This window comes from Papaver somniferum, chromosome 6, assembly GCF_003573695.1.
Source record: "Papaver somniferum cultivar HN1 chromosome 6, ASM357369v1, whole genome shotgun sequence".
NCBI classification, from domain to species: domain Eukaryota; kingdom Viridiplantae; phylum Streptophyta; class Magnoliopsida; order Ranunculales; family Papaveraceae; genus Papaver; species Papaver somniferum.
Window position 1 is genome coordinate 96,764,024 of NC_039363.1, and position 23,245 is coordinate 96,787,268.

Below are 23,245 nucleotides of genomic sequence, written 5' to 3' on the forward strand. Positions count from 1 at the left end.
TTGATGATTGTGAGCATGATGTGACATGTGTAGATGAGTTAGAAGATTTTGATTTGATTGATAATGATATGCCTATTCTTCTACCTAAGTCACAATCTGATGGCCTTCCACCCAACCTAGATTTGGTTTGTACCCATATTTTCAAACCGATTTTTCTGAAAATTCCTAATCTAGGATTGGAACTGTGTGCTTCCCAAGTCCTCTTGGACTATTTTGCTTCAAAATATAACACTTTTAAAGAGCCACAGTTGGAATGCATTTCTTTGCCCATCCCGAAAACAGTCCATTATGAGTTAGACCTTTTGAATCCTGAACCCCTAAAATTGTTAGATTTTGTGCTTAAAAGTGAACCTGTTGAAAAATTTTGGTTTAGGGGTAATTCATTCGGTTTTTCACTCTCACTCTCATTTCAGTCCAATTTTAGTGTTTTGAAACTTTCCATGTCTCTACACTTTTTCTTTTGGGTTGATCCTCAACTCTTTAGACTTTTGGTGTATGGTGAATTTTTTGTATATAATTCAGTAGATAAAATTTCTTAAAAACCCTTTTGTTCCTTTTGTATATATTTTGCTAATCCAATATGATCTCGGCTGAAATATGTTGGATTGTTTGCCTTGAATAACGGAGTTTTAATTCTGCTTTCGCCGAAATCGGGTATTCTCTCTCCTTTTACTCTACTCAGCATGTCCCTTTCCATATGTTGCATTTTAATTCTTTCCATATTTTGAAACATTGAGGACAATGTTTAGTTTAGGTTTGGGGGTATAGAGTAGATACCATGATAATTTGTCATAATTGAAAACAAACTCCATCTTTTTGAAAAAATTGAAAAATTCCAAAAAAAATTGAAAAATCAAAATTGAAAAAAATTAAAAAATGAAAAATCATAAAAATGGAGCTCATTTACCTTGAAATGTTGACTCTTGTGCAAATATGTAATTATTAGGAGTCTTAGTCTAGATATTTAGGCACCCTGATTCTAGCACAATTCACATAGTGATAAGAAATTTGCACGCGCATGATCTACCAATACATGTATGGCCTCGATCTTCAAGGTGTTTGATAGGAAGTTACGATTGCCAATCACTTTAGAATACTGAACGAAACTTGACTAGCTTGTTCTTTGGTTGGTTGGGATAGAAGGTGGAGGTTACATTAAGAAAGACAACCATCGAATTTAACTGGGTGCATCAAAAAGGGCTACCTCTTGCAAAGTGTCATGTAATTTTTGTTTCCTTTTGTATATGTATCAAAAGTGTTTCCTTATTCAAAAAAAAAAAAAAAAAAAAAAAACGATGTATATATTCAGAAAAAAAAAAAAGAAAAAAAAAATATCAGAAAAATACAAAAAAAAATCAAGTACTTATCAATTCCATCATCTCTTGTTCCAAAAATAAAAGAGAATAGTCAATGTAAATAAGAGTCATGTAAAAAGTCATCTTTTGTTGTTTCATTGTAATAAGCAAGGAGGGTGTATGCCATTGATGTACAACGCGAGTAATTGTGAAATACCTCCAACTCATTCACAATTCTCGTAAAGTCCGGACAGCTAGCTAGATTTCGACCTCAGTTCTTAGCCTGAGAAACTATCTCTTGGTGATTAGTAGTCATAACTTCAGATCTTTCTTTACACATGTGTAGATACACTTTACACTCTTATCACATGTCTTTTTTTGTTATCAGTGCTAGGATTGTGCCTTTGATAGCTAGATTGACATCTCCATTTTGCTGTGAGCTTAACTGTTTTGCACATGTCAAATTTGATGGAATCTGAGCTTATATTTTGACCTAGAACTTTGTAGGTACGTTCTAAGCAAACCTTCACGAGACTTCAACTCGTCCACTAGGGACACTTAGTGGTTTAAAAGGCTTAGTGCATACGCTAAATGCATTCGAGAGACCAGCGACAGTGGTATAGTTAGGATTTCCTTAGTTTTGTTTTACTTGAGGACAAGTAAAATTCAGGTTTGGGGGTATTTGATGAGTGCCAAATATTGTATATATTTATCCCTTTTTGTTGGCATTTTAACTCATCTTTTGTGCATTAATTCTACATTTTATCCCATATTCTGTATTTTCATTGTTTTCAAGAATAAATATTTTTCTTACTTAATTTTGCATTTTTAGGTAATAAATAAAGTCTGGATAACTTGCGGAGCAGAAAAGAGTTGAAGAGTAGTGAAAAGCCGGAAGAAATTACGCAAGGAAGCCGCAAAGAATGGAGCACAAGACCAAAAAGCTAGGAATGGGCTCAAGAAGGAAGAATTGTTCTTAAAGAAGATATGGGCTTGGCATACCCAAGGCCCAAAACCCTTACCCAAACCCATTTTCTATAACCAAAACCGCCTCCATCTTCAGCCGTTAGATTGGATCCAACTCATCATCCTACGGTCGCTCCTTTTCCTGCGCATCCAATCTCGATACTTCCGCTTAACACTACAGTACCTAACATCATCTAACACCGTTGACTTCGTTGTGTTTCAAAATCCAACGGTTGCATCAATTCATCTCTTATCTCACCGTTAGATCTACCAACCATCTTCGCATCCCGCAGCTCAGAGTCACAAAACATCAAAATTTGATGAAGCCGCCACACACTGGAGCACCAAACCCTATACCAGCTACCCAAACACACCCTTCTCCCAAAAACATCGAGCTCTTCTCCTCCACTCCGTCTGCAGAGAGCTGCTCTGCAAATCCATCACCTCCACCAGCTACACCTCGCTGAACCATACCTCTGCCATAACCACCTAACCACCTCCAATTCAGTAAACCCATCATCCCATACTGCAAAACCTATTCACCTAGCCTTTATTGTTTCATCAAACCCACACTCACGCCTCTGAACCCTAGGGTGTGGAGTTGATGAAGTAATTCATGCTAGACACAAAGCAGGAGCGTGAGAAGAATCAGAGCAGAGAGATAAAGCATGGGTCGACGATGTGGTGAAGACCTGTCAATCAAATTAGGTAAAAAATCAAACCCTAGGTCTGTAAAATTAGGGTTTTTAATTTAGGGTTCATAGGTCCTTTTTTGTATAAATTGAACACAAGGGTGTCGAATAGAGGGTGTTCTTGGACTAGCCAAGTTACCAATTAGGTTTAATTTCAGGTTTAATTCCAATTTAAATTTCAACTGTTAAAATTTTAGGGTTCTTATTTTAATTCAATCTCAAGTACAATTAAGTTTGTTTTAATGTCAATTTTAATTTCAATAGTTCAGTTTAGTTTTAATTTTATGTTTAGCAAGTTTAATTTTGATTTAATGTTCAACTGTTAGTGCAATTAGGTTTATGTTAGTTTAATTTTAATGTTTGGTAATTTCTAGTTCCATGCTTAGGTTAGTTTTAATTTCAGTTTCATTGTTTCAATTTTTGCCTCAATTTTTGTTTCTTGTTTAGCAATGATTCCTGTTTAGTGTTAAGTTTGTGCACTGTCAAGTGATGGACTGTTAGATTAAAACCTGGGTGCATTGTGTTGATTGAGTAGTGGGGAGAAACTAGTGCTCACTAGTGACAATGAGCAAGCTAGTTCTCTTCCCACTCTGGAAGAATGCCTAGAGCCATTGACTTGGCTTTGTTTCTTTTTCTTATTCATTTTCCTTAGCTATCTCCACATCCCTGCCCTTGGCCTTAGGCCTTGGTTTGTATTGTCATCTTTCTTTGCTGTCTAGTATTTGCTTTGTTTAGTTCTTGGCTGTTCTTTTGTTTTCTGTTTAGCTTCCATCTTTGGACATTGGCCACTGTTTTTCTTCCTCCTTCCTACCCTGATACTCAGTGCTTTGGCCACTGCCTTGCAAACTGCTAGTGCTGCTGTGCCTCTGCCCTGCAGTACTGCTGCTGCTTCCATCTTTGCTTTGTGCTGTGCACTGCTTCTGCTACTGCAGCTGCTGCTGCAACCCTTCTGCTGCTGCTGCAACTGAGCTTGGCTCAGCTAAGACCACAGTTCAGTTGAAAGACCACAGGCCCAGCTCAAACCAAAGCCCAAACCATTCAACTGTGGGCTTAACCCAAAAGCCTAACTCAAAAGACTAAGGCCAGTTCATTCTTAGGAATAAGGCCAAAGCCAACTTCAATCACAAGCCCATTTACACTTCAAGACCAACTGAGCCCAAGCTCAGTTCAACCCATTTCAAAAATATTCAAAGGTCTAAAACACTTCACTTCATCATTACAAACAAACCCATTAAGCCCAATTTACTCAAAGGGTATTCTAAGCCCAAAGCAAATTTAGAGCCCAAATAGCTAGAAACTACAAAACACTCCCAATCTCTGTGGATCGACCCGTACTTGCACGAGCTACAACTGACGACCGTGCACTTGCGGTATTACTGTAGGCCCGCGTTTTCATTGCGCTTCATTTTTATACCCATCTTTGAGGCCTGCCACCTTTCATAATGCTCGTGATTGCCGAAAGAGGTTTGATACAGTGACTTATCCTTCTCGTGACAAACGCCCACCGTCCAAGAACAATGCTAACAGAGGACGCCGGCCAGTTTCTAATGCTCCAGCTGCTTATGCTGCATCTCACAATTCTGTATATGCCTATGATTGGCTTCCGGATAGTGGTGCAGCGAATCATATGACTAATGATCTCAGCAACCTACACACTCATTATGAATATAACGGACCTGATCATATTCGAACTGCTGGAGGTTCATACTTGCCAATTTCCAATACTGGTGATTAGAGCTGGCAAACAAGCCAAAACCCGCGGGTTAACCCGTGCCCGGCCCGTGAAAACCCGAACCCGGCTCGGCTTGTTTTGAAACAAGCCGGGTTCGGGTTGGAGAAATGTCGGCTTGTGAGTAAACGGGTTAACCCGTCCCGGCCCGTGAATCCGCGGGTTCAACCCGTAAACCCGTGACTGAGCTATCTTCACCTATAAAAGACACGGATGAATGAATCCTATCACTTGAAAACTTACTTATAGGTATTGTACAGAATGAAACTTACTTACATCGGACAAATACAAAACACGAAGGAACCAGTATCAAGATCAACGTACTTCATCTAACAAAGGCATGATTTCCTTCTGCACCTGATGGGTATGCAAGAAGAACGCATACGCCTTATTCAGAATCAAAATTAGCAATCAAAAATAAGATATTCAGTGCCTGCATCGGGTTGTACCTTCGGTTGTTTAATTCCCGAAATAAGACCACATTCATAGAGAGACTCTGAAACGTCACAGACAACATATTCATATAACAAGTTATGATGGATTCGTTTGGTGGACGGTTGAAGGATTACACGCGTGAATTTCCAGTGCCTTCATGTAAAAGATGAGCACAATGAGATGGATTTAACAGAGCTCTACGTTTCCATTTATTTGTTGACTCTGATGGAATTCTGACAGCACCATTTCCAATCATGTTGCTTCCAACTGAGACAGTGACAGATAAATGAATTTTGACAAATGAAGGGTGTAAAAAACCCAGAAGAATCTTGAAACTCTCGCTCTCCCTACAACATTAGGCCATACAGTTTATTACTACTGCCAAAAGTCTACTTTGCTTAACAGTGCATAACAGGCTGTAGGTAAAATACGGACTACCTTATTTCAGCTGATACCAAAAAAAAACAAAACAGAATCAAGATTCTAGTTGCTCGAAAACAACCCATACACGGACAGCACATTCCCGGAACACTGGATGCTTAACACGCGCTCTATAAAGAAATAAATATACAAGCCTCTACTTACCACATGTTCTTGTTTCTTTTCCTGTAACAATGTTAGTACTAGTACTACTTCATCATCTTCTATTTTTAATTTCTGGGTTCTTCTTCTTTCATGAATTCATAGATGGGTTTTGTGAATTTGATACAGGAAATTCAATCCCATATTCTTATAGTGTTTTAGAAAATTTGTTCTTGTTTCTTCACCTGCAACAATGTGAGTTCCTTATCTTCAGTTCTGAAACGGGCGGGCTAACCCGTGAACCCGGGGTTCAACCCGTTACGGGCACGGGTTGAAGAAATGACAACCCGTGAAGAATTTCAACCCGCGGGTTTCAACCCGTATTAACCCGAACCTGTGGAACCCGTAACGGGCAAGCCCCGGCCCGCCCGTTTGCCAGCTCTACTGGTGATGGTATTCTTGCTACTCCTACTCGTAAGTTTCTTCTTCCTAATGTTCTTCATGTTCCATATCTCTCCAAAAATCTTTTATCTGTTTTTAGATTCTGCCTTGATAATAATGTCTTCTTTGAATTCTATGACTCTTTTTGTCTTGTGAAGGATCGCCAAACTGGGGAGGTAGTACTTCGAGAAATGCTCACTAAGGAGGGTCTTTATACTCTTCTTCCTGTTTCACCGATTTCTGCACTTGTTGGTGAACACACCTCTTTACAAACATGGCACTCTCGTTTAGGGCATCCAATGCTCAAAACTGTTAAAGCCATTGTCTCGAAGCATACCTTACCTGTTTCTGCTTTTAAATTCTCTATGTGTCAGTCATGTTTAGCCAATAAAAGTCATAAGCTTAGTTTTACATCTAGTTCTACAGTTTATGAACATCCTTTGGATCTTATTGTTTCAGATGTTTGGGGTCCTGCTCCACTTTTATCTAATGAAGGCTTTCGGTACTATATTATTTTTGTTGATGCTTTTAGTCGTTTCACTTGGATTTATCATATTCATACCGAAACCGATGTTATTGGTATCTTTGATGTATTTTATCGCCAAGTGCAAACTTTATTCGGTCGAAAAATTAAGATTTTCCAAGCTGATAATGGCACCGAATATAAGATAGGGAACTTGATCTGATACCAAAACAGGTTTAAGATATTACGTAGGTTTCTCAATTAGAGAAAACCATTAACAATCTGTGTATTTATATATATTTACATGACTTGACAAGATCAAAAGAGTGATCTAATTTTGGCACACTCCTCAGTTTAACTCGAACCCTAACAACCATATAGAAACATTCAAATTTAATGCGTTACATTACAATGTGTACGAGCGGGATAACATATTAAGTCCGACTTAATCATTTATATTTTCTCAGTTGGCATCCATATCTGCTTTGCTGAACCCCATGCCCCAAAATTAATGTGAACTGATATGTTTGGATGACCAGAAGTTTGAACCGTGACACAAAATCTACGACTCACATGACCAAAAAAAGAACACTGCATTCTATGAAGGAGGTGCTCAAGATCTTCCGACTTATGTGAGTTTGCGTGTCTTTACTTTTATTTGACGCAAATTGTTATTTTCTACAACTGCTAGATTCAAGTTTGTGAGAATTCTTCAGTTCTAAATCAAATGAGAAATGTATCGTTGCGTGCATGGACATATTGGCAAAAAGGATAGGTCATGAAACTATTAGATTCAAGTTTAAAGGAGAATTGTTCAAGAAGTGAACTAATGAGAAATGTATCATTGTGTGCACATATCACTATTGTGTGTCCAAGACGATATGTCGCTGATAGACCTACCGTGCCTCAATAATTCTAATGCTTGATAGAAACTCCGTGTTGCCTACACGGCCTGCATATTTTGTGTCAGATCTTGTAGTGGAAGATGCATGTAGTCTTGAGGTATCAGTTACTGAAAACAATCCCCGCTAACATTAGATAAACACTGACTCTTGCTCGTATACTGTATATGTCTCATAAATCAATATGTTATGAATTACTCCTTTGCAAAATAAATCGCGTTCTGCTGGAATAAAAATGTAAACACATGAATCAATATGATTATAGAGTTTTAAGACATAAAAATAGGTTATTCACATTTGTTGATTGGCTGGAAAAGTTCTAGTATCTCCATTTCTAGATACAGAAACTGAGCTGCTCATTTCAACTACTCTAGTGGGTTTAATTGAACAAAGCAGCAAGGTCGCAAACCATTTTTTCTAAGATACTAGCAACAATAGCTCAACAACCCCATTTTTCTAACTCTTGTGGGCATTTTGGATCAAAATGCCCACATGATTCTTAATTTGAAATTCTAAAACTTATTTCAGTTTCCACCAACATTTCGATTTGTAATACCCTCTTCATAATTCTCGAATCCTAAATCTATAGAAAAAGTAAATGTTGAAGCATACTGATCAATATGAATTGGATTACAAGACCGTCTTTAGTCATTTTACAGTATATTATGAAATCGTTAAATTCTAGCTCTCACGATGGATTCATTTATTACCACAATTTAGGTATGTAAGACAAACAAATTGAATAATACACAGAAGAACCTCAAAGTACAGGGAAAACAAAAATGTCGTTTAACTGCATTATCATTGTGTGACGATGTCTTCCCATCCTAGTTTTAATTTTTTTTCGAAATTAAGGATGAATTAGTAAAAGTTATTGATTACAAACTCTAAAGCCCAAAACGCTACCCAATTGAGCAAAAAACTTGCAGAGGTTACAGAAGAAATAAAGTTATCATACAAGGAGAAAAATTGTATTAGTTGTAGCTGTTGAATGTTTACATTGGAGATGATAGAAACTTCAATATTACAGTTCGAGGATCACATTAGATAATAACAAGAGCCGAAATGATGGGTAAATAGGTTTCAGAATGGATCAGATCACCACCTCCTGACTAATGATGTGAGTAACTGCAGCAACAAACTAATGTGTTTCAGTTACTAAGATCCAAACCATTGTTACACATATTTTATTACGGAAGAAGTAACAGGCAAGGTATATAAACTTGGGTTCAAAATCTTATGTTTAACAGCTTAACAACATTAAGAGAAGCAGATTCCCCTGGCTCTTTCTGGATCACTGTGTTTATGAACAAAATTTAAATAAAACCGAAATCAACCGAGTTAAGTCAAGTCGAGGGTTCGACTGGCATAGGGTTGGCCTCATACTACGTCCTCGGATAAGAGAGAAAGAAAGATCAGTTTCTGTACATGACACTAGGACAGAGTCTTCGGTGGCTGTTAACATTATGTCACCTCTCTTTATTTGTTTGGAGTACTCTCAAATGAGAAACATTACCATGTTATTTCAAATTTTTTTGCCTTAGATGTGTATCAGCAAGACAACATCCTAATAGGTCCGACGTATTCATGTATATTTTTGCCATTTCCAACCATCAACGCAATCTGAGAATCTAGTGAACATGGTACTAATCATAGGCAGAACTGAAGAACTTCTAGGCTGCAATATCCCTAGCGAAATATAATACTTTGTTCAAAACTTCCATAAACTACAGAAAAAATTGATTGGTTAACTAGTAACCATTGCTTTACCTCAAAGAGTTCAAATGCACTCCCGCTCCTGTACGTATCATCTTTCTTCTTCTTATCATTTGGGAGGATTTTTAGTAATAATGCTCTCCACCCGATCAGAAAAACTGCAGTGCTTGCCATGGTAACTAGCATAAAGCTCACTTTTGGAATATGACCTGCTGTTGTACTCCTAATGACAATCCCTAACTGCCCAATACAAATGATAAATGTCAAGACTAAAGACGCCAGTGGTAGACAAGGTAATCCTGAATGTACAAAAAGATTACAACATAGTAATGCAAGAGACTTGATTCATGTATAATGGTCTGTTCGTATACACCGACATACACATTATGCCAACTAATTATCAAGACGTCAGTTTTCAACCAGGTGATGGTGGATGTTCAAAAAGAACACAGCATGGAAATGCAAGAGACTTGATTCATGTGTACTGGTCTGTTCTTATAAATACACACGTTATATTAACTTCTTAACCAATACAGGATAAAAGACTTTATTTTAGTTTCCACTATCAGTTTTGAAAGAAATTATCCCGAAAAAACCCGGGTCAAGCTACTATGTCACTAAATTAGACCATTTTATCTCATAGTTAATGTCATCGAAGATGGATAGTTTGATCTTTCATGACTATGGTATGGCTACGCTACACAAACAAATCAAAGTCAGAAGCGGAACTAACCGGAATCCCCACGGCCCACGATTTGGTAGCCGCAGTAAGAGCTTTTGAGAAACCATTCATTCCTCTTCCATCCTCTCCATAACCTCCAAGGAAATAAGCACTTAAAAACCATCCTGAAAGAGAAAAAAAAAACAATTCCAGAAAATTAAAAAAACTAATGAAAAACAAAATTGACAAATTGAACAACAAGGATAACAATAGTCGGTACCAGCAATGAAAGGGTCAGCAGTACGGAGAGTCTCAATGTCAAAAACAGGAAAACCATGGCTGAATCTTCCGATAGCAGAGAATAAAAGCAGTGCTAATACATCCCCACCAGAGAGAAGAGCAATACGACTGTAAAAATTTCAACAAATGGGTAGTCAAATTTCATATTGGAAACCAAGAATTTAAAACCAAATTAAAAAAATGAAGCAAATTTATGATAAGAATTACCCCCATTTATTGATTTGCAAAGATGAACTAGGTCTATCAAACTGAATAACTCCTTCTAAAGGAACACTTTCTTCACCTACACGAACAGTTTCATTGAAAGGAGGAGGAGGAGAGGGAGAAGGGTTTAGAGGTTGTTTTGTAGTTGCAGAAGAAGAAGGTGAATCACTCTTTGGTTCTGCATTTGCTACAATGAGATTAAAGGGTTTGTTTGAGTGGTTTTTAGATGGGAATTTGTGTTTTTTAGAGAAGAGGGGTGGGTTTGGTTTTGGGAATTGAGGATGAGAAGAGATTGTATATCTTTTGGTTGATAGACTTCCTCCATTCGGTGCTTGTGATAGGAGCAACATGATGTTTTCTACCTCTTTAAGTTCCTGTTCGCCAAACCAATGCTTTTCTCTTTGTTTATTTCATTCATAGTTTTACGGTCCACAAATTAGTGTCAGAGTTGTTGGTCCTTTTTGTTGACCTACATTGAGTCATTGACAGTATTTGCTTCCTTGAAGGCGCCAGTGGTTTCGGGAGCTTTTCTAGCATGTCTGGATTATAAAGGGGAATTGGTCAAACTGTCCCCAAACTAATAACCGACATACTAATCTATACCCGTTATTTTAAAACTTTCTAAACTATCCTTGCCGTCAAAATTTCCGAGAGAATTTTTGACATCTGTTGAGTCTCCTATGAAAACACTAAATAGTCGTAAAAAAAATGCTACGTGGACATAGCTTTTATATTAAATGGACGCATGTACCCTCACAGCTCCTTCTTCCCATTTTCGTAAGACATTTTCTTCGGTTCCTTCTTCTTCCCCCACTTCCCACTTTCTTCACAGTTCTTGCTTCTTCCCCACTTATTAGCTCATCAAAGGACGATCTGTAGTAGTGGGAATGAAAATACCCTCACAACTCCTTCTTCTTCCCATTTTCTTCCCATTTTCTTCACAGTTCCTTCTTCTTCCCCACTTTCTTCACAATTCCTTGTTCTTCTCCACTTATTTGCTCATGAATCCACTAACTGTAGTAGTGGGAACGAAAATTTCAGATGCTAAATCCCACGTATTATCCACTAATTCAGTTTCTAACCCATTTCCCCATTTCCTATTATCAATTCTTTCCCCCAAATTTCTTCCTTATAAATTAGGGATTGTTTGTGAATTTTTTAGAAACTCGATTTTGTCATCCGCAAGCAGTGGTGCTGAAAATGGTGAAGAAAAAAACCATTGAAATTCAATTAAGGTATTAAATCCAAATTTATACCTTCATATGTATGTTTATTTTAGTGACTTTTTCTTTGGTTTAGTGTGTTTTTTGATTTATTATATACTCAAATAGGTTGTTGGTGTTGTTGATTTATATGTTTGTATGTGCATCTGTTGGTTTATTAGCATTCATGTTTGGATTCTCTGATGGAAATTGTCGAAATCTTCTTACTCTTTTTTTTTTGCATGTTCATGTGAATTCTTACTGTGTACTTGGAACGTATCTGATGTCGTTATTTTTATGATTTTATTGATCATAACTAAAGGAGTTCAACACCAAAGAAGTTAGCTAAAGCATCAGCAGAGCCAAATGTTACTCCAAGACTTATTTCTAAAGCTACGAATAATCTGAATTCAAGTTCTAGAAATGTTGTCCTAGATTTTGGTGATGATCCTAAGCCAACACAGCCAACTCAAGCAAGTGGTGGTGACAATTTACATGTGGGAGGCAGTCAAGGAATTGTTGATCTTCAAAATGATGTGGAACAAGCTCGTTTCTGGACAAAAGCTTCAAAAAAAGTCATTAATTTAGAGGAAGCTTTTAAGGCAATGCAGGAGTCAGTTTGTAATTTGGACAATTGGGGAGAGGACGAATGTCATCCTGAAGATGCACCATGGACTCAACCACTTTTATATAGTGAGAGTGAAGATGCTAAGGAGTGGTCTGAGTTCTGTAATAACTTTAAGGAAGTTGGTCCTGGTGGTCCTTCTGTGCGAGGTGACCGATATGAATTTGGTGACCAAGAAGGCAGTAGTGAAGGTTATGTGTTTGAACTTATGATTTATATTTTATCTTGATTTTTTTGATGTATTTAACTAATAATGGTTGGCTTGCAGACGATGGATACGAGCAGTTGTTGGAGACGGACGATGAAGCTGAAGGTAATGTCAATAAACTTAGGTCCTGTAGCAAGTGCAAACAAACTGGTCACAACAAAACTACTTGTGGGGGTGGCGCAGTTGGTTTAAATCTGAAGGCAAAGAGACTTAGAACTGAGGTAGATGGTCAGACTTTCACAAGCATTAACTATAATCACGGTCAAAGCCGCACTGGAAAACGTAAGAATAATGGCAACAACAACATTAATCTTGCTGAATCTTCACAACCTGGAGGATCACTAGTTGATTAATGGGGAAAGCGTTTATCATTAGTTTCAGTTTTTATTCAGTAGGACTTCGTAAGACTTCTGTTTGTTGCATGTTTTATTTGGTTGTTTTAAGATTTCTGTTAGAGGGTCTTGGGGAGTTTTTTTTCCGCTTTTTCTCGATCAATCCCTCTTTTAGGAATTAGGTTTTGTATTTTTCTTATCTCATTATTTAGTATCTTCATATCAAAACTACTTGTTTTAGAATATGTCTATCTACTTTTATTTACAATTACTTTTATTTACAATTTTCAACTGAGTTCGGTTCATAAACAGTCTTAAGGTTGTTTAAAAGATATCTGAAGACAGTGACTAAGAACAGGTTGGTTATCTTAAGGTTCTAGAGATTACTTTATGAAATTGAATTTAGGGGTCTTGTGGTCTTTTTCTGCCTAGCACTTATTAACACGTGGATAAAAAAGACTATTGTTGGTATGGAAGGAGGAAAACGGAAAGGAGGATGGACGGAAAAGGTGATTTAAGGATATTTTCCAAAATTGGCAATATAACGGGATAAAAATAAAAATATTTAAAATAAATGGGGGCATATCAATTAATGACCCGATTATAAAAGCAGCAAGGCTTCTTCTCACTTCAAATTTTTCACATCAAACCAATGTTTTAAGAATCGGACCGGATAATGAACCGGTGAATTTACTGGTTCAGAGTTAACTGGTTTAACCACTGAGTTAATCGGAGTTCACTGAGTTAGACATATATATAGGAAACTAGGTTAGCTTACCCACCATGGTTGATAGGTAAAAACAAAAAAAGAAAAATACGTACGAAAGAAAGAAAAAATGAGAAAAAATTATGACAAGGAACAGAAAACCCTAACGACGGCTACAGTGAGAGCAAAAATAACAGAAAATCAAACTTAGATTTAACTGTCAATCGAAAATGAAAAACTCAAACACGGTTAATAAGAAGCAACAACAGAAAGGTGACTTCAGTAAGGAAACTAAAGCACATCATAAGAATCATGTTTCATAGTATCAGTTTTAAGAAAGCATTTTCGATTACACTTGTTGTGGATAACTAGTTTTTCGTCCGTGTGATGCACGGGTCTGGATCTTGCTTGTGAAATATTGGATGCTTGTTATAAATAAGAAAAAGTGAAAGTATCATTGTTAAATAGAGTGAGTATTATGAAAAAGGGATAACAAATAAGTAAGCCGTAAGCATGATCTTTTTTCTACAATAGAAGATTAATAAACTAATATCTCAGTTGGTGTGCAAGAAAATAAAATGAACCAAAAAATATAAACTCCAACGGAGACAATAAAATAAAAAGGGACTTTTTCTTAAATTTCATTCTTCGACATCCTCTTTTGTCCTAGCCTTAAAAATGTTATCTTTTTCTATGTAAGGAATGATCACCATCTTGGATATAAAATTTCTTTTAATTCCTCTTTCTTTTCTTTATTTTCTGGTTTGTTTCCTCTTTCTTTTCTTTCTTTTCTGGTTAAGTATCATAACTATTGACTTCCTTCGTTTCCTCTTTGTCTTGGTAAAGAGTATTATAATTATTGACTTGCAAGACCATGAACCTATTTGACCCGTGCAAAATTGTTTTATTACCAAGTTTAAATTATGATAATATATTTTCGACATTCCAAAAATCAAAATATACTGGCATAATTTCGAGTTAATATCATAGCTATTTTTGTCCGCTTTATTCTCTATTGCCTTGCATGGCGCAAGAAATTGATTCTCCATCAAGTGCATTTATCACCTCTTCCATTTCTGTCAAAAGAGACTTGAAATTTCATTTCAATTTGTGTCGAGAAGAAGCTATGATCCTTCTTCTATTCGTCTTTTCCTATGTGTGGTTTATAATTCTGTGCAATTGTTGTTAAGTTCATAAGAGTATTGCTAAATCTATACTTCCATTAAACTCTAATTTGGCTTGATTTTCTTCTTAAATTACTTGCTAAATTCTTAATCACACCACATGATGTGGTTCACTGGAGTACGCATCGATTCTTAGAATACAATCACCTTCCATGTTTAGTTGTTATACCGATTGTTTTGTAACGAAGTGCTAAGAAGCTCGTTGACATTGGTTAAAAATATCACATTTGGCATTGTGGATACACTTAAAACTCATTACTAAACCCACAACATGGATCATAATATTTTGACTAAAGCCTAATTATTTTTATTCAAATCGTTCCTTTACTGATTGGTGTTCCGAGACTATGTTCCGAGAATATGATGAGAGGGTACTATTTACCAGAGATTCTAGTTTGGCCAAATACAAAAGAAAAAAGAAGTGAATCCACTATTACATCAGTTAGAATGCCCTTCTTGGCCGTGAAATTAGTTAGATACTACGCAATAAACACAATCAAAATATTTTCCTCAAAGTAAAACAATAAACCGAAGCAATACAAAAAAAAAACTCAGAATTTTAATTGCTTTAATATTTATTTCGTTTCATTGGTTGAGATGGCAACTCGTACTATCTTGTTGGTGTTTAGATGACTTTGTTGTCTTCATACGTATGCAGCTAAAAATCAGCAGGGACACCGTTGAAACTGATACCAAAATTTGAAAGAGACGAAAAAAATTTACCATATTTTCTATGCTATCAGATATCTTCCAATGCAACAATCTTTTGGGATTATCCCATTAAAAGGGAACATTAGTAGTGCCATTTAAGCATTAAAACTTACAACTATTTGTATCTAGCTTCTCAATCTCGAATGAGAAATAGATTTTAACATTCAGTTGACCCGAGTCTGAAACAAAATAAAAAAGCACACCAAGTTACTCAAGTACAAACACAAACACTTAAAATAATTGAAAAGCAACGTATTTAAACAATGTCTTTTGGATACAATGAATCATATACATGTAGTCGTCGTATTTTCTGATTTGTAGATCAACACCCACAAAAAGAAAAAGAAACCTAGAAAGAAAAGACAACAAACTAAAAATCCATCACCTCTTCCTGTTGTGCGGCCTTCGGGCCTTGTATCTTCTGGTTATTTAGTTCGCACACCAACAAAAAGGTGAACCAAATCTATTTTATCGCCTCATTCGTTTGTGCAAGAGACATCTCACCTACAACTGCAAGTCCGCATAACAAAACCATCGAAAAATGTACAAAACAAAATCACCGAAAAAACACACCAAAAAGAAATCATTTAACTATAATATATACCTCGTATGAGTTCTCTGATCATTTCTATAGAGCGCCAAAAGAACGGATATATATCATTATGACTTCTCTTATTGCAACAGAGATTATCACCATTGATTACCCTCGCAGAGGTACATGCAAAACAAACAAACAAAAAAGAATGATCAAAAAACAACAAAAAATCCTAAACTGCAGGAAACCGGGAGAAAGAAATAAGAAAACAAAAACCTGTAGCAAAAAGGAAAAAGCAATGTGCAAACAACAGAATTGCTCTCTGCTCCAGTGCTTTATATAGCGACTCACCAAGCCTAAAATTCCATCAAAAAACTTTATGTTGGGAAATAATATTAATAATATCTTAAAATTTAAAAAAAAAATATTTGGGAAATAATATCACCGACCCACCAAGCCTAAAATACCATTAAAAAAATTTATATTTGGAAATAATATCAATAATATCTTAAAATTTATAAAAAAAATAATATTTGGGAAATAATATCAATCAATATCTTAAAGCTTTTACACCATTTTTTATAATTTTGGATTCACATCAATTTGTTGCAACAATTTCGTCCAAAAGATGTCGAGTATATCTATAATATATATGGAAACAACCAGTTTTTTTTAATGTTTTTGTATTGCATTTGCTGCCAAAGTTTTCTGTCTTCTCGTTTTTAATTTTTACTGACCAATTAGCCAACGACTTTAACCATTTTATATTTTCTACGTTGGACAGGATCAAACGATTTTGAATTTTTCTAACAATTTTTTTTTTTTATTATTCGGAAGGATCACTAAAAAGTCTAGTTGCAAGAAAGCCACAACGTCGAAATCTCATGTTAGTACCCCAACTAACTTGATCAATTTTTTTTCTTTTTAATTTTCATCGGAAGTGTAATTTTATTTTTTAGTTTTAATAAATAGAATGGATTTGTAATTAGGAAAAGAATGATTTTGAGAATTGTAGGCGGACATTGGACATTAAACATTTTTTTAATTAAATTATTAATTATGCGATTGATTGATTATCTGATTGATGCATGATTGATTTAATTTTGATTTTTACGATGAAATCGGTCATGTATGACTGATTTTTTATTGCATGTATTTTTGGCAACACTGTATTTTTGAGATAATTACTTTAGGAAACAAAAAATACGTTTTCCATTTTAAAAAAAATCTCCTTGGACCATAAATTATTTTCCACATTTCATTAGGCCACGTCAAATAATTTCCTTTAGAAAAAATTGGTGGGGCCAGAATCAACCAGAAGCTCCGGTTAACCACGTCGCTCGAATAAACTCTATTTTTATATAGAGAATAAGGGGAGAAATTAGAGGCAAATCCACTCTCAAGCTCTGGCTTTCAGATCTTCAAATCTCCTCGATAAGTTCCTAATTCCTTCAAGCTTAGTTGATTTTTTAGCGTTTAATTTCTATTGTTTCGTTCTGGTATTTCGTTTGTTTTGTTTCGTTTCTCATCTGTTTGGGTACGCCTGTTTCTTTGAATTTGCTCTAAATTTACAATATGTTAGTGGTCTTTGTGTTGGCATATGAGTTATGTTCATTGATGTGAAGCACTGTGTTTGTTTTCTTGGCATTTTTTCCCGGTTTAGTTTATGGTCTGCAAATTCCATTTGTTGATATGTTTATTTAGTCGCGCTTAATATCATTTTTTTGTTTCCCTTGTTTTTTTTTGTACTCTATTTGCCTTGATTTGACTCTTTGAATTTGTTCTACACTTCAATCCAGTAGTTATCTTTGCATGTTTATATGATTTAGTTCTTTTAGGAGACTCAATTTTAATCCCTGTTTGGATAAGATGACAATACTTTCGTGGAATGCCCAAGGATGTAATAGTCCTAAACATACAATCACCTGAAATTTCTGATTGAAAAGTTTAAACCTAACATTGTCTTTCTTTCGGAAACTGAAATGTGTTTAGAAAAAATGGAGAATACAACAAAAAAACTTCAATTTAGAGACTGGTGAATCATCAACATAAAGAATATTTCCCCCGAATTCAAGTAACTCCTTAAAATAAGATGATTTTATGTTTGTTCCCAACTGTTGCTGCAAATCATTTTTACCCATAGATAACTCCCTATCATTAATAAATATTTTGATCAACTTAATTCATTCAATTGGATTTGGTCTAGCTTTCTGTAAAACCATAGAATTTCTATGATTTCGTACTTGCCAGCAAATTATGCTAAACATTTCTTTCCATTTATTTAATAGTTGTGTAAACCAAGACCTAATCCAATTCAAAAAACCGTTACCAAAGTAGGCAGTTGTATTCCCAATCCAAACCACACTGCCTTTGTAAAACTGCAATTTGTAAACAAATGGTTAGAAGTCTCTAATTTACCTTCATCACATAACACACAAAAAGGATCCACATTATTCAATATTCCATACATTTTAGCTTTCAAACATAAAACATTTGAGGCCAATTCTAAGCAGGGTAGTCATATGCCACAGTTTAAGACAAAACTTATCATTGTTGTCATGTTCATTAGATATAAGTCGACAATCTGACCTTGTAGAGAATTCTCCATTTTTAGTGCGTTTCCATCTAAGCTTGTCCCGGATGTTACCATATATATATATATATATATATATAGATAGATTTAATTGTCAAAGAAATATCAGGAGTTAAAACAGAACCAATACGATTATTATCCCAACATCTATTTTCATCTATCAGATCAGACACAAATTTAAATTCATCATGATGCCAATCACTTAACTGACCTATGCATGGAATCCAGTTATCCAGATTTATATTAATGTTCCTACCATTGCCAACTTCCCAAATGTAATTACTTTTTACCACTTCCAATCCTTTTCTAACGTTGTGCCATATCCATGAGATTTGATAATCTCCGTTTTTATGCAGAGGATTCTTTCTCGGGAAGTACTCTTACCCATAGGGAATTCGGGTTATTCAACAGCCTTCACACCAGTTTGGTAAGTAAATAGACATTCACATGATGGGGGTTTCTAATTCCTATACCCCCTCCAGACTTAGTTGTCCTAATGGTAGTCCAAGATTTAAGATAAACGCTTTGTTGGGATTGTCTTTATCCCATCAAAAGTCTCGTTACATTTGATCAAACTAATCTAAAACAGTCTTTGGGAACTCAAAACACTGCATCTCTGATAGCATGGGAAAGCAGACAGGGTTGAGTTTATAAGAATTATTCTACTTGCTTGAGACAACAATTAAACCTTCCACCCACTTAGAGATTTATAATCTCTATCAAGCAATGTATCAAAATTCAGAGCATTTCTTCTGCTAAAAAACATTGGAGTCCCTAAGTATCTCTCATCTTTAGATATTTTTTGAACTTGTAACATTTTTGCAATGATATTTTCATGCCTATGATGGACTTTCTTGCTAAAGTACGCTCCAGACTTATGGTAATTTATTGTTTGACCCTAAGAACTAGAAAACTTGTCAAGAATATTCATTAGCTTTCTAAATTCAGCCAAATCAACCTTACTGAAAATGAAGCAATCGTCTGCGAATAATAAATGGAAAATAATAGGATAATTTTTATTAATTATAACTCCAGAAAATTTGTTACTAACTTCAGCATGAGAAAATAATTTGGATAAACCTTCTAAGGCATTAATGAAAATATATGGCGAGAGAGGGTCTCCTTGACAAAGACCCCTCGTAGGGGCAAAATTGTATTCCAGGGATTCCATTTAGCAAAACCGTCAATTTGACTGTTGAAATGTATTCAAATATTAGATCGCACCATCTTTGACGAAAACCAAATTTTCGGAACATATGAATCACAAATTTTCATTCCATTTTTCAAAAGCTTTTGATAAATCGAGTTTAAGTGCAAAGTCCCCTTTCTTGGATTTACTAGTTTTCATACTGTGAAGCATTTCATGAGCTACCAAAATATTATCCATGTTAGAGCACTGGTCGGTCGAACTCGCAAGCGTTGCTATCTCAAACTTGTTTCTCAAGTTTAGTTGTCAAAACTATAAGTCTTAATTTCTAGTCTATGTATAGCTATGTCTCGGATTATGATAGAATATGTAGTTGAGATCTATACTTCATGGCGTTCATCGATTAAGACGAAAAACTACTAAGGAGATCTTGTGGAACTTCATCAAGAAAAGGTATGTGGAGACTTGAACTCATCTATCACTCAGAAGTCTATTCTATTGTATCTCCTATTGATACAAAGTCGTATATCTATATAGACTTTACATCATACATATTTGATATTTCGAGCTGAGTTTAACTCGCTTAGATCTTTCTCGAGATATGTGTTGGAAAGCTTTTTGCTTTAACTACGTTCATCATTATCCTTGATGAAAGTCAAAAAATGATCATGTGAAAATCACCTGGTAACATCTTACATGATTTCGTATCATTCTTTGTGATTCCACAATAACTTGTTCTACTACCATATAGTTAAGTTATTATGAGGTGATTGATATTTCTAGGCTGTTCTTCGGGAATATAAGACCGGATTATCAATTAGTTCCTATTCACCTTGATTTATCAAAAGATGGAACAAACCTTGTAGGTATTTCTGTGGAAGACATATTTATCTATTAAAATAGACTTTTCTGTGGGAGACAAATTTGTTTATCAATTCTTCAACTTTGGGTCGTTGCAACTCTTAGTTGTGGGTGAGATCAGCTAAGGAATCAAGTGCGTAGAGTCCTGCTGGGATTCAAAGGCGTAAGGAACGCGACCGTACCTTAATCAGTGTAAGATTGGTTAGGGATCAACTACATTCCAGTCTGAAGTTAACTTGTAGTAGGCTAAAGTCTGTAGAGGCTTAATACAGTATGGTGTTCAAATCTGGACTAGGTCCCTGGGTTTTTCTGCATTTGCGGTTTCCTCGTTAACAAAACTTCTGGTGTCTGTATTATTTCTTTTCCGCATTATTTTTCTATATAATTGAAATATCACAGGTTGTGCATAGTTCAATCAGTTGGTAAATCCAACCTTTGGTTGTTAATTGACATTTGAACATTAGTCTTTGGTACCGTTCAAGTTGTTTCTCATAATAATCAGGCTCGTGGATTTCTATCTGTTTGATTTGCTGACTACATTGAGAAACAAAGAGATAACTTTTGGGTATATTTTCCTTGATTGAGTCTGACTGTCTAGTTGATTCTCTTGGAATTATATTGGAGTTAATTCATACAAATTGCCTAAAAGAAATATTGGGTGTGCCTGTTAGACCCCGCTTTTTCAATCCACAATTTGTCTTTTTGGAATAAAGGCAGATTGATTTGATGAAATTATCTTTTCTAAAACCCTTTTCAGTCGATTTGCTAATATTTTAGAAAAAAGTTTATGAAGGGAATTACTTAAACTTATAGGCCTGAAATCTATAGGTACGATTGAATTTTCAGTTTGAGGAATAAGAGAAATAAATGATTCATTTAAGGATTCCTGTAGTTTCCATGTATCGAAAATTGTTTAACCAAAAACACAACATCATCTTCAACCACATTCCAGTGAGTTTGAAAAAACTCTGGTGGATAACCATTCGGATTCGGTGAACCCCAAGCATTCATATCAAATAGAGTAGTCCTAATTTCTTCATTATTAGGGATTTTCACAAGCTTGGAATTTTCCTCATCCGTGATAACACTAGGAATAATGGTGCCAAAAAGTTGATTTATTTGGTTTCTAGATGTGGTACTAATACTAGCAAAATGGTTTCTTAACAACTGGTCTAATTTATCCTTTCCCTCAGTCCATAATCCAGATTCTTCTCTAAGAGTGTGAATGGTGTTATATCTTTTTTCTATTGAAGAAAACACATGGAAATACCTTGTACATCTATCATGTTCGTTAAAAAACATCCCTACTATTCTCTAACCAATATATGTTTTCTATCTTATTCCAGTTTTCTAGCTCAATTTCTAAGTCAATTGAGACTGTTTTTTAAACCAAAAGTTCTGGTTTGGCATTTTCCTTATCTATTTTTTTTAATATGAGCTCTTTATTCTTAAATATGTTCTTAAACATGTTCATATTCTAATATTTAAAGTCCACAGATATTTCCCCAAGAGTTTTAATGATATCATTATCCAAATTTGCTCTGTTTTATTCCATGCATTTTCAAAAAATAAACTATATTCCTTATGTTTTTTCCACCCTCTAAAATACTTATACGACCTATTGTACTATTCTTAGTATGATTTAGAATTAACTGTAACTGAAATTTGAACGGGAATGAGTCGGAATAAGATAACTCTGTCGTAGCAGCCAATAACACATCACTTATTCATTATTTACCTGAAAACGGGTTTTTTCTACAGCTTAAATACAACAAGGAAAGAAATAGAAAACCCTAAGCTAACACCCAATCGGGTCTGGACAAGTGTCATGCTAACACTGACTCTCTACTAGCCAATAATTCGCAGCCTACAAGTCGATTTGATGCACACACAGTATTGATAAGGGCACCCTTCAGAGTTAACACAACTAGCCTTTGAAAATGCACATGACAATGCCCCCTCCATCATCAAATCCTTGTCCTCAAGGATGGAATTTAGGAAAATGATGGGCAATATGAGCTGCATCTTTCCATGTAGCATCTTCCACAGAAGCACTGGTCCACCTGATGAGCAATTGAGGAACATAAAAACCATTACGTAATATAGTTCTAGAGTCCAAGGCAGCAGCAGGAATTACCAAAATGGAGCCATCAGTATCTAGAACAGGTAGAGAAGGAGATGGAATGTGAGTGATTCCAATGTGTTTCTTGAGCTGAGAGACATGGAAGACTGGGTGGATCCTGGCTTCTGCTGGTAATTGAAGTTTGTAAGCAGCTGCACCAACCTTCTGGATAATAGTGAAAGGGCCATAATATTTGGATGCTAGTTTGAGGTTCCTTCTCAAAGCCACATAAGCTTGCCTGTAAGGTTGCAACTTGAGATAAACCTTGTCACCCACTTAAAACACACTATCAGTTTTGGTCTTGTCAGCAAAGAATTTCATCCTCTCCTGTGATTTATGTAGAGTATCCTTCAAAATATCAAGGACATCATCTCTCTGTTTCATATAGTCTTCAATAGCAGCAACAGATGTTGTGGCAGAAGAAGGAAAAGCTAAGTGTGGAGGTAGATATCCATAAAGTGATTGGAAGGGACTCATTTTCAAGCTAGTGTGGTAGTTGCTATTATACCACCATTTATCCAAAGGAAGACAAAGATGCCATTTCTTTGGTTGATGACTGCACATACATCTCAAGTAACTTTTAAGACAAGAATTTATCCTTTCAGTTTGGCCATCAGTTTATGGATGGTATGCTGTGCTTAAATGCAGTTGAGTACCCAATGCCTTGAATAAGTCCTGCCAAAAATGACTTGT

The 23,245-nt window shown here is 35.5% G+C and overlaps 3 protein-coding genes across 3 annotated transcripts; 1 reads left to right on the plus strand and 2 right to left on the minus strand.

The window, feature by feature from the left end:
- Positions 1–8,282: 8,282 nt before the first annotated feature.
- Positions 8,283–10,744, minus strand: LOC113288499. The gene is made up of 5 exons (XM_026537549.1): positions 10,330–10,744; positions 10,103–10,230; positions 9,895–10,007; positions 9,216–9,401; positions 8,283–8,573 (listed from the first exon to the last, which is right to left on the minus strand). The coding sequence occupies exons 1-5, from the start codon at positions 10,674–10,676 to the stop codon at positions 8,544–8,546; spliced, it is 804 nt and encodes a 267-aa protein (XP_026393334.1). The 5' UTR covers positions 10,677–10,744; the 3' UTR covers positions 8,283–8,543.
- A 644-nt stretch (positions 10,745–11,388) lies between these two features.
- LOC113285934 lies at positions 11,389–13,019 on the plus strand. Its single transcript, XM_026534669.1, has 3 exons — positions 11,389–11,561; positions 11,851–12,344; positions 12,422–13,019. The coding sequence occupies exons 1-3, from the start codon at positions 11,527–11,529 to the stop codon at positions 12,712–12,714; spliced, it is 822 nt and encodes a 273-aa protein (XP_026390454.1). The 5' UTR covers positions 11,389–11,526; the 3' UTR covers positions 12,715–13,019.
- A 9,392-nt stretch (positions 13,020–22,411) lies between these two features.
- On the minus strand, positions 22,412–23,029 carry LOC113291163. The gene is made up of 2 exons (XM_026540728.1): positions 22,836–23,029; positions 22,412–22,790 (listed from the first exon to the last, which is right to left on the minus strand). Exons 1-2 carry the CDS (start codon positions 23,027–23,029, stop codon positions 22,412–22,414), a joined length of 573 nt encoding a protein of 190 aa, XP_026396513.1.
- Positions 23,030–23,245: the final 216 nt, after the last annotated feature.

Bases quoted from the DNA above. Each gene is read 5' to 3' on its own strand.
- LOC113291163 (XM_026540728.1), bottom strand. From the start codon at position 23,029: ATGAGTCCCTTCCAATCACTTTATGGATATCTACCTCCACACTTAGCT. The intron at 22,791-22,835 runs GTTTTAAGTGGG...GCAACCTTACAG, and splicing joins AAGACCAAAACTGATAGTGT to GCAAGCTTATGTGGCTTTGA.
- LOC113285934 (XM_026534669.1), top strand. From the start codon at position 11,527: ATGGTGAAGAAAAAAACCATTGAAATTCAATTAAG. The intron at 11,562-11,850 runs GTATTAAATCCA...TCATAACTAAAG, and splicing joins ACCATTGAAATTCAATTAAG to GAGTTCAACACCAAAGAAGT. The intron at 12,345-12,421 runs GTTATGTGTTTG...GTTGGCTTGCAG, and splicing joins CCAAGAAGGCAGTAGTGAAG to ACGATGGATACGAGCAGTTG.
- LOC113288499 (XM_026537549.1), bottom strand. From the start codon at position 10,676: ATGTTGCTCCTATCACAAGCACCGAATGGAGGAAGTCTATCAACCAAA. The intron at 10,008-10,102 runs GTACCGACTATT...TTTCTCTTTCAG, and splicing joins TGCTGACCCTTTCATTGCTG to GATGGTTTTTAAGTGCTTAT. The intron at 9,402-9,894 runs GTTAGTTCCGCT...TGTATTGGGCAG, and splicing joins CGTGGGCCGTGGGGATTCCG to TTAGGGATTGTCATTAGGAG.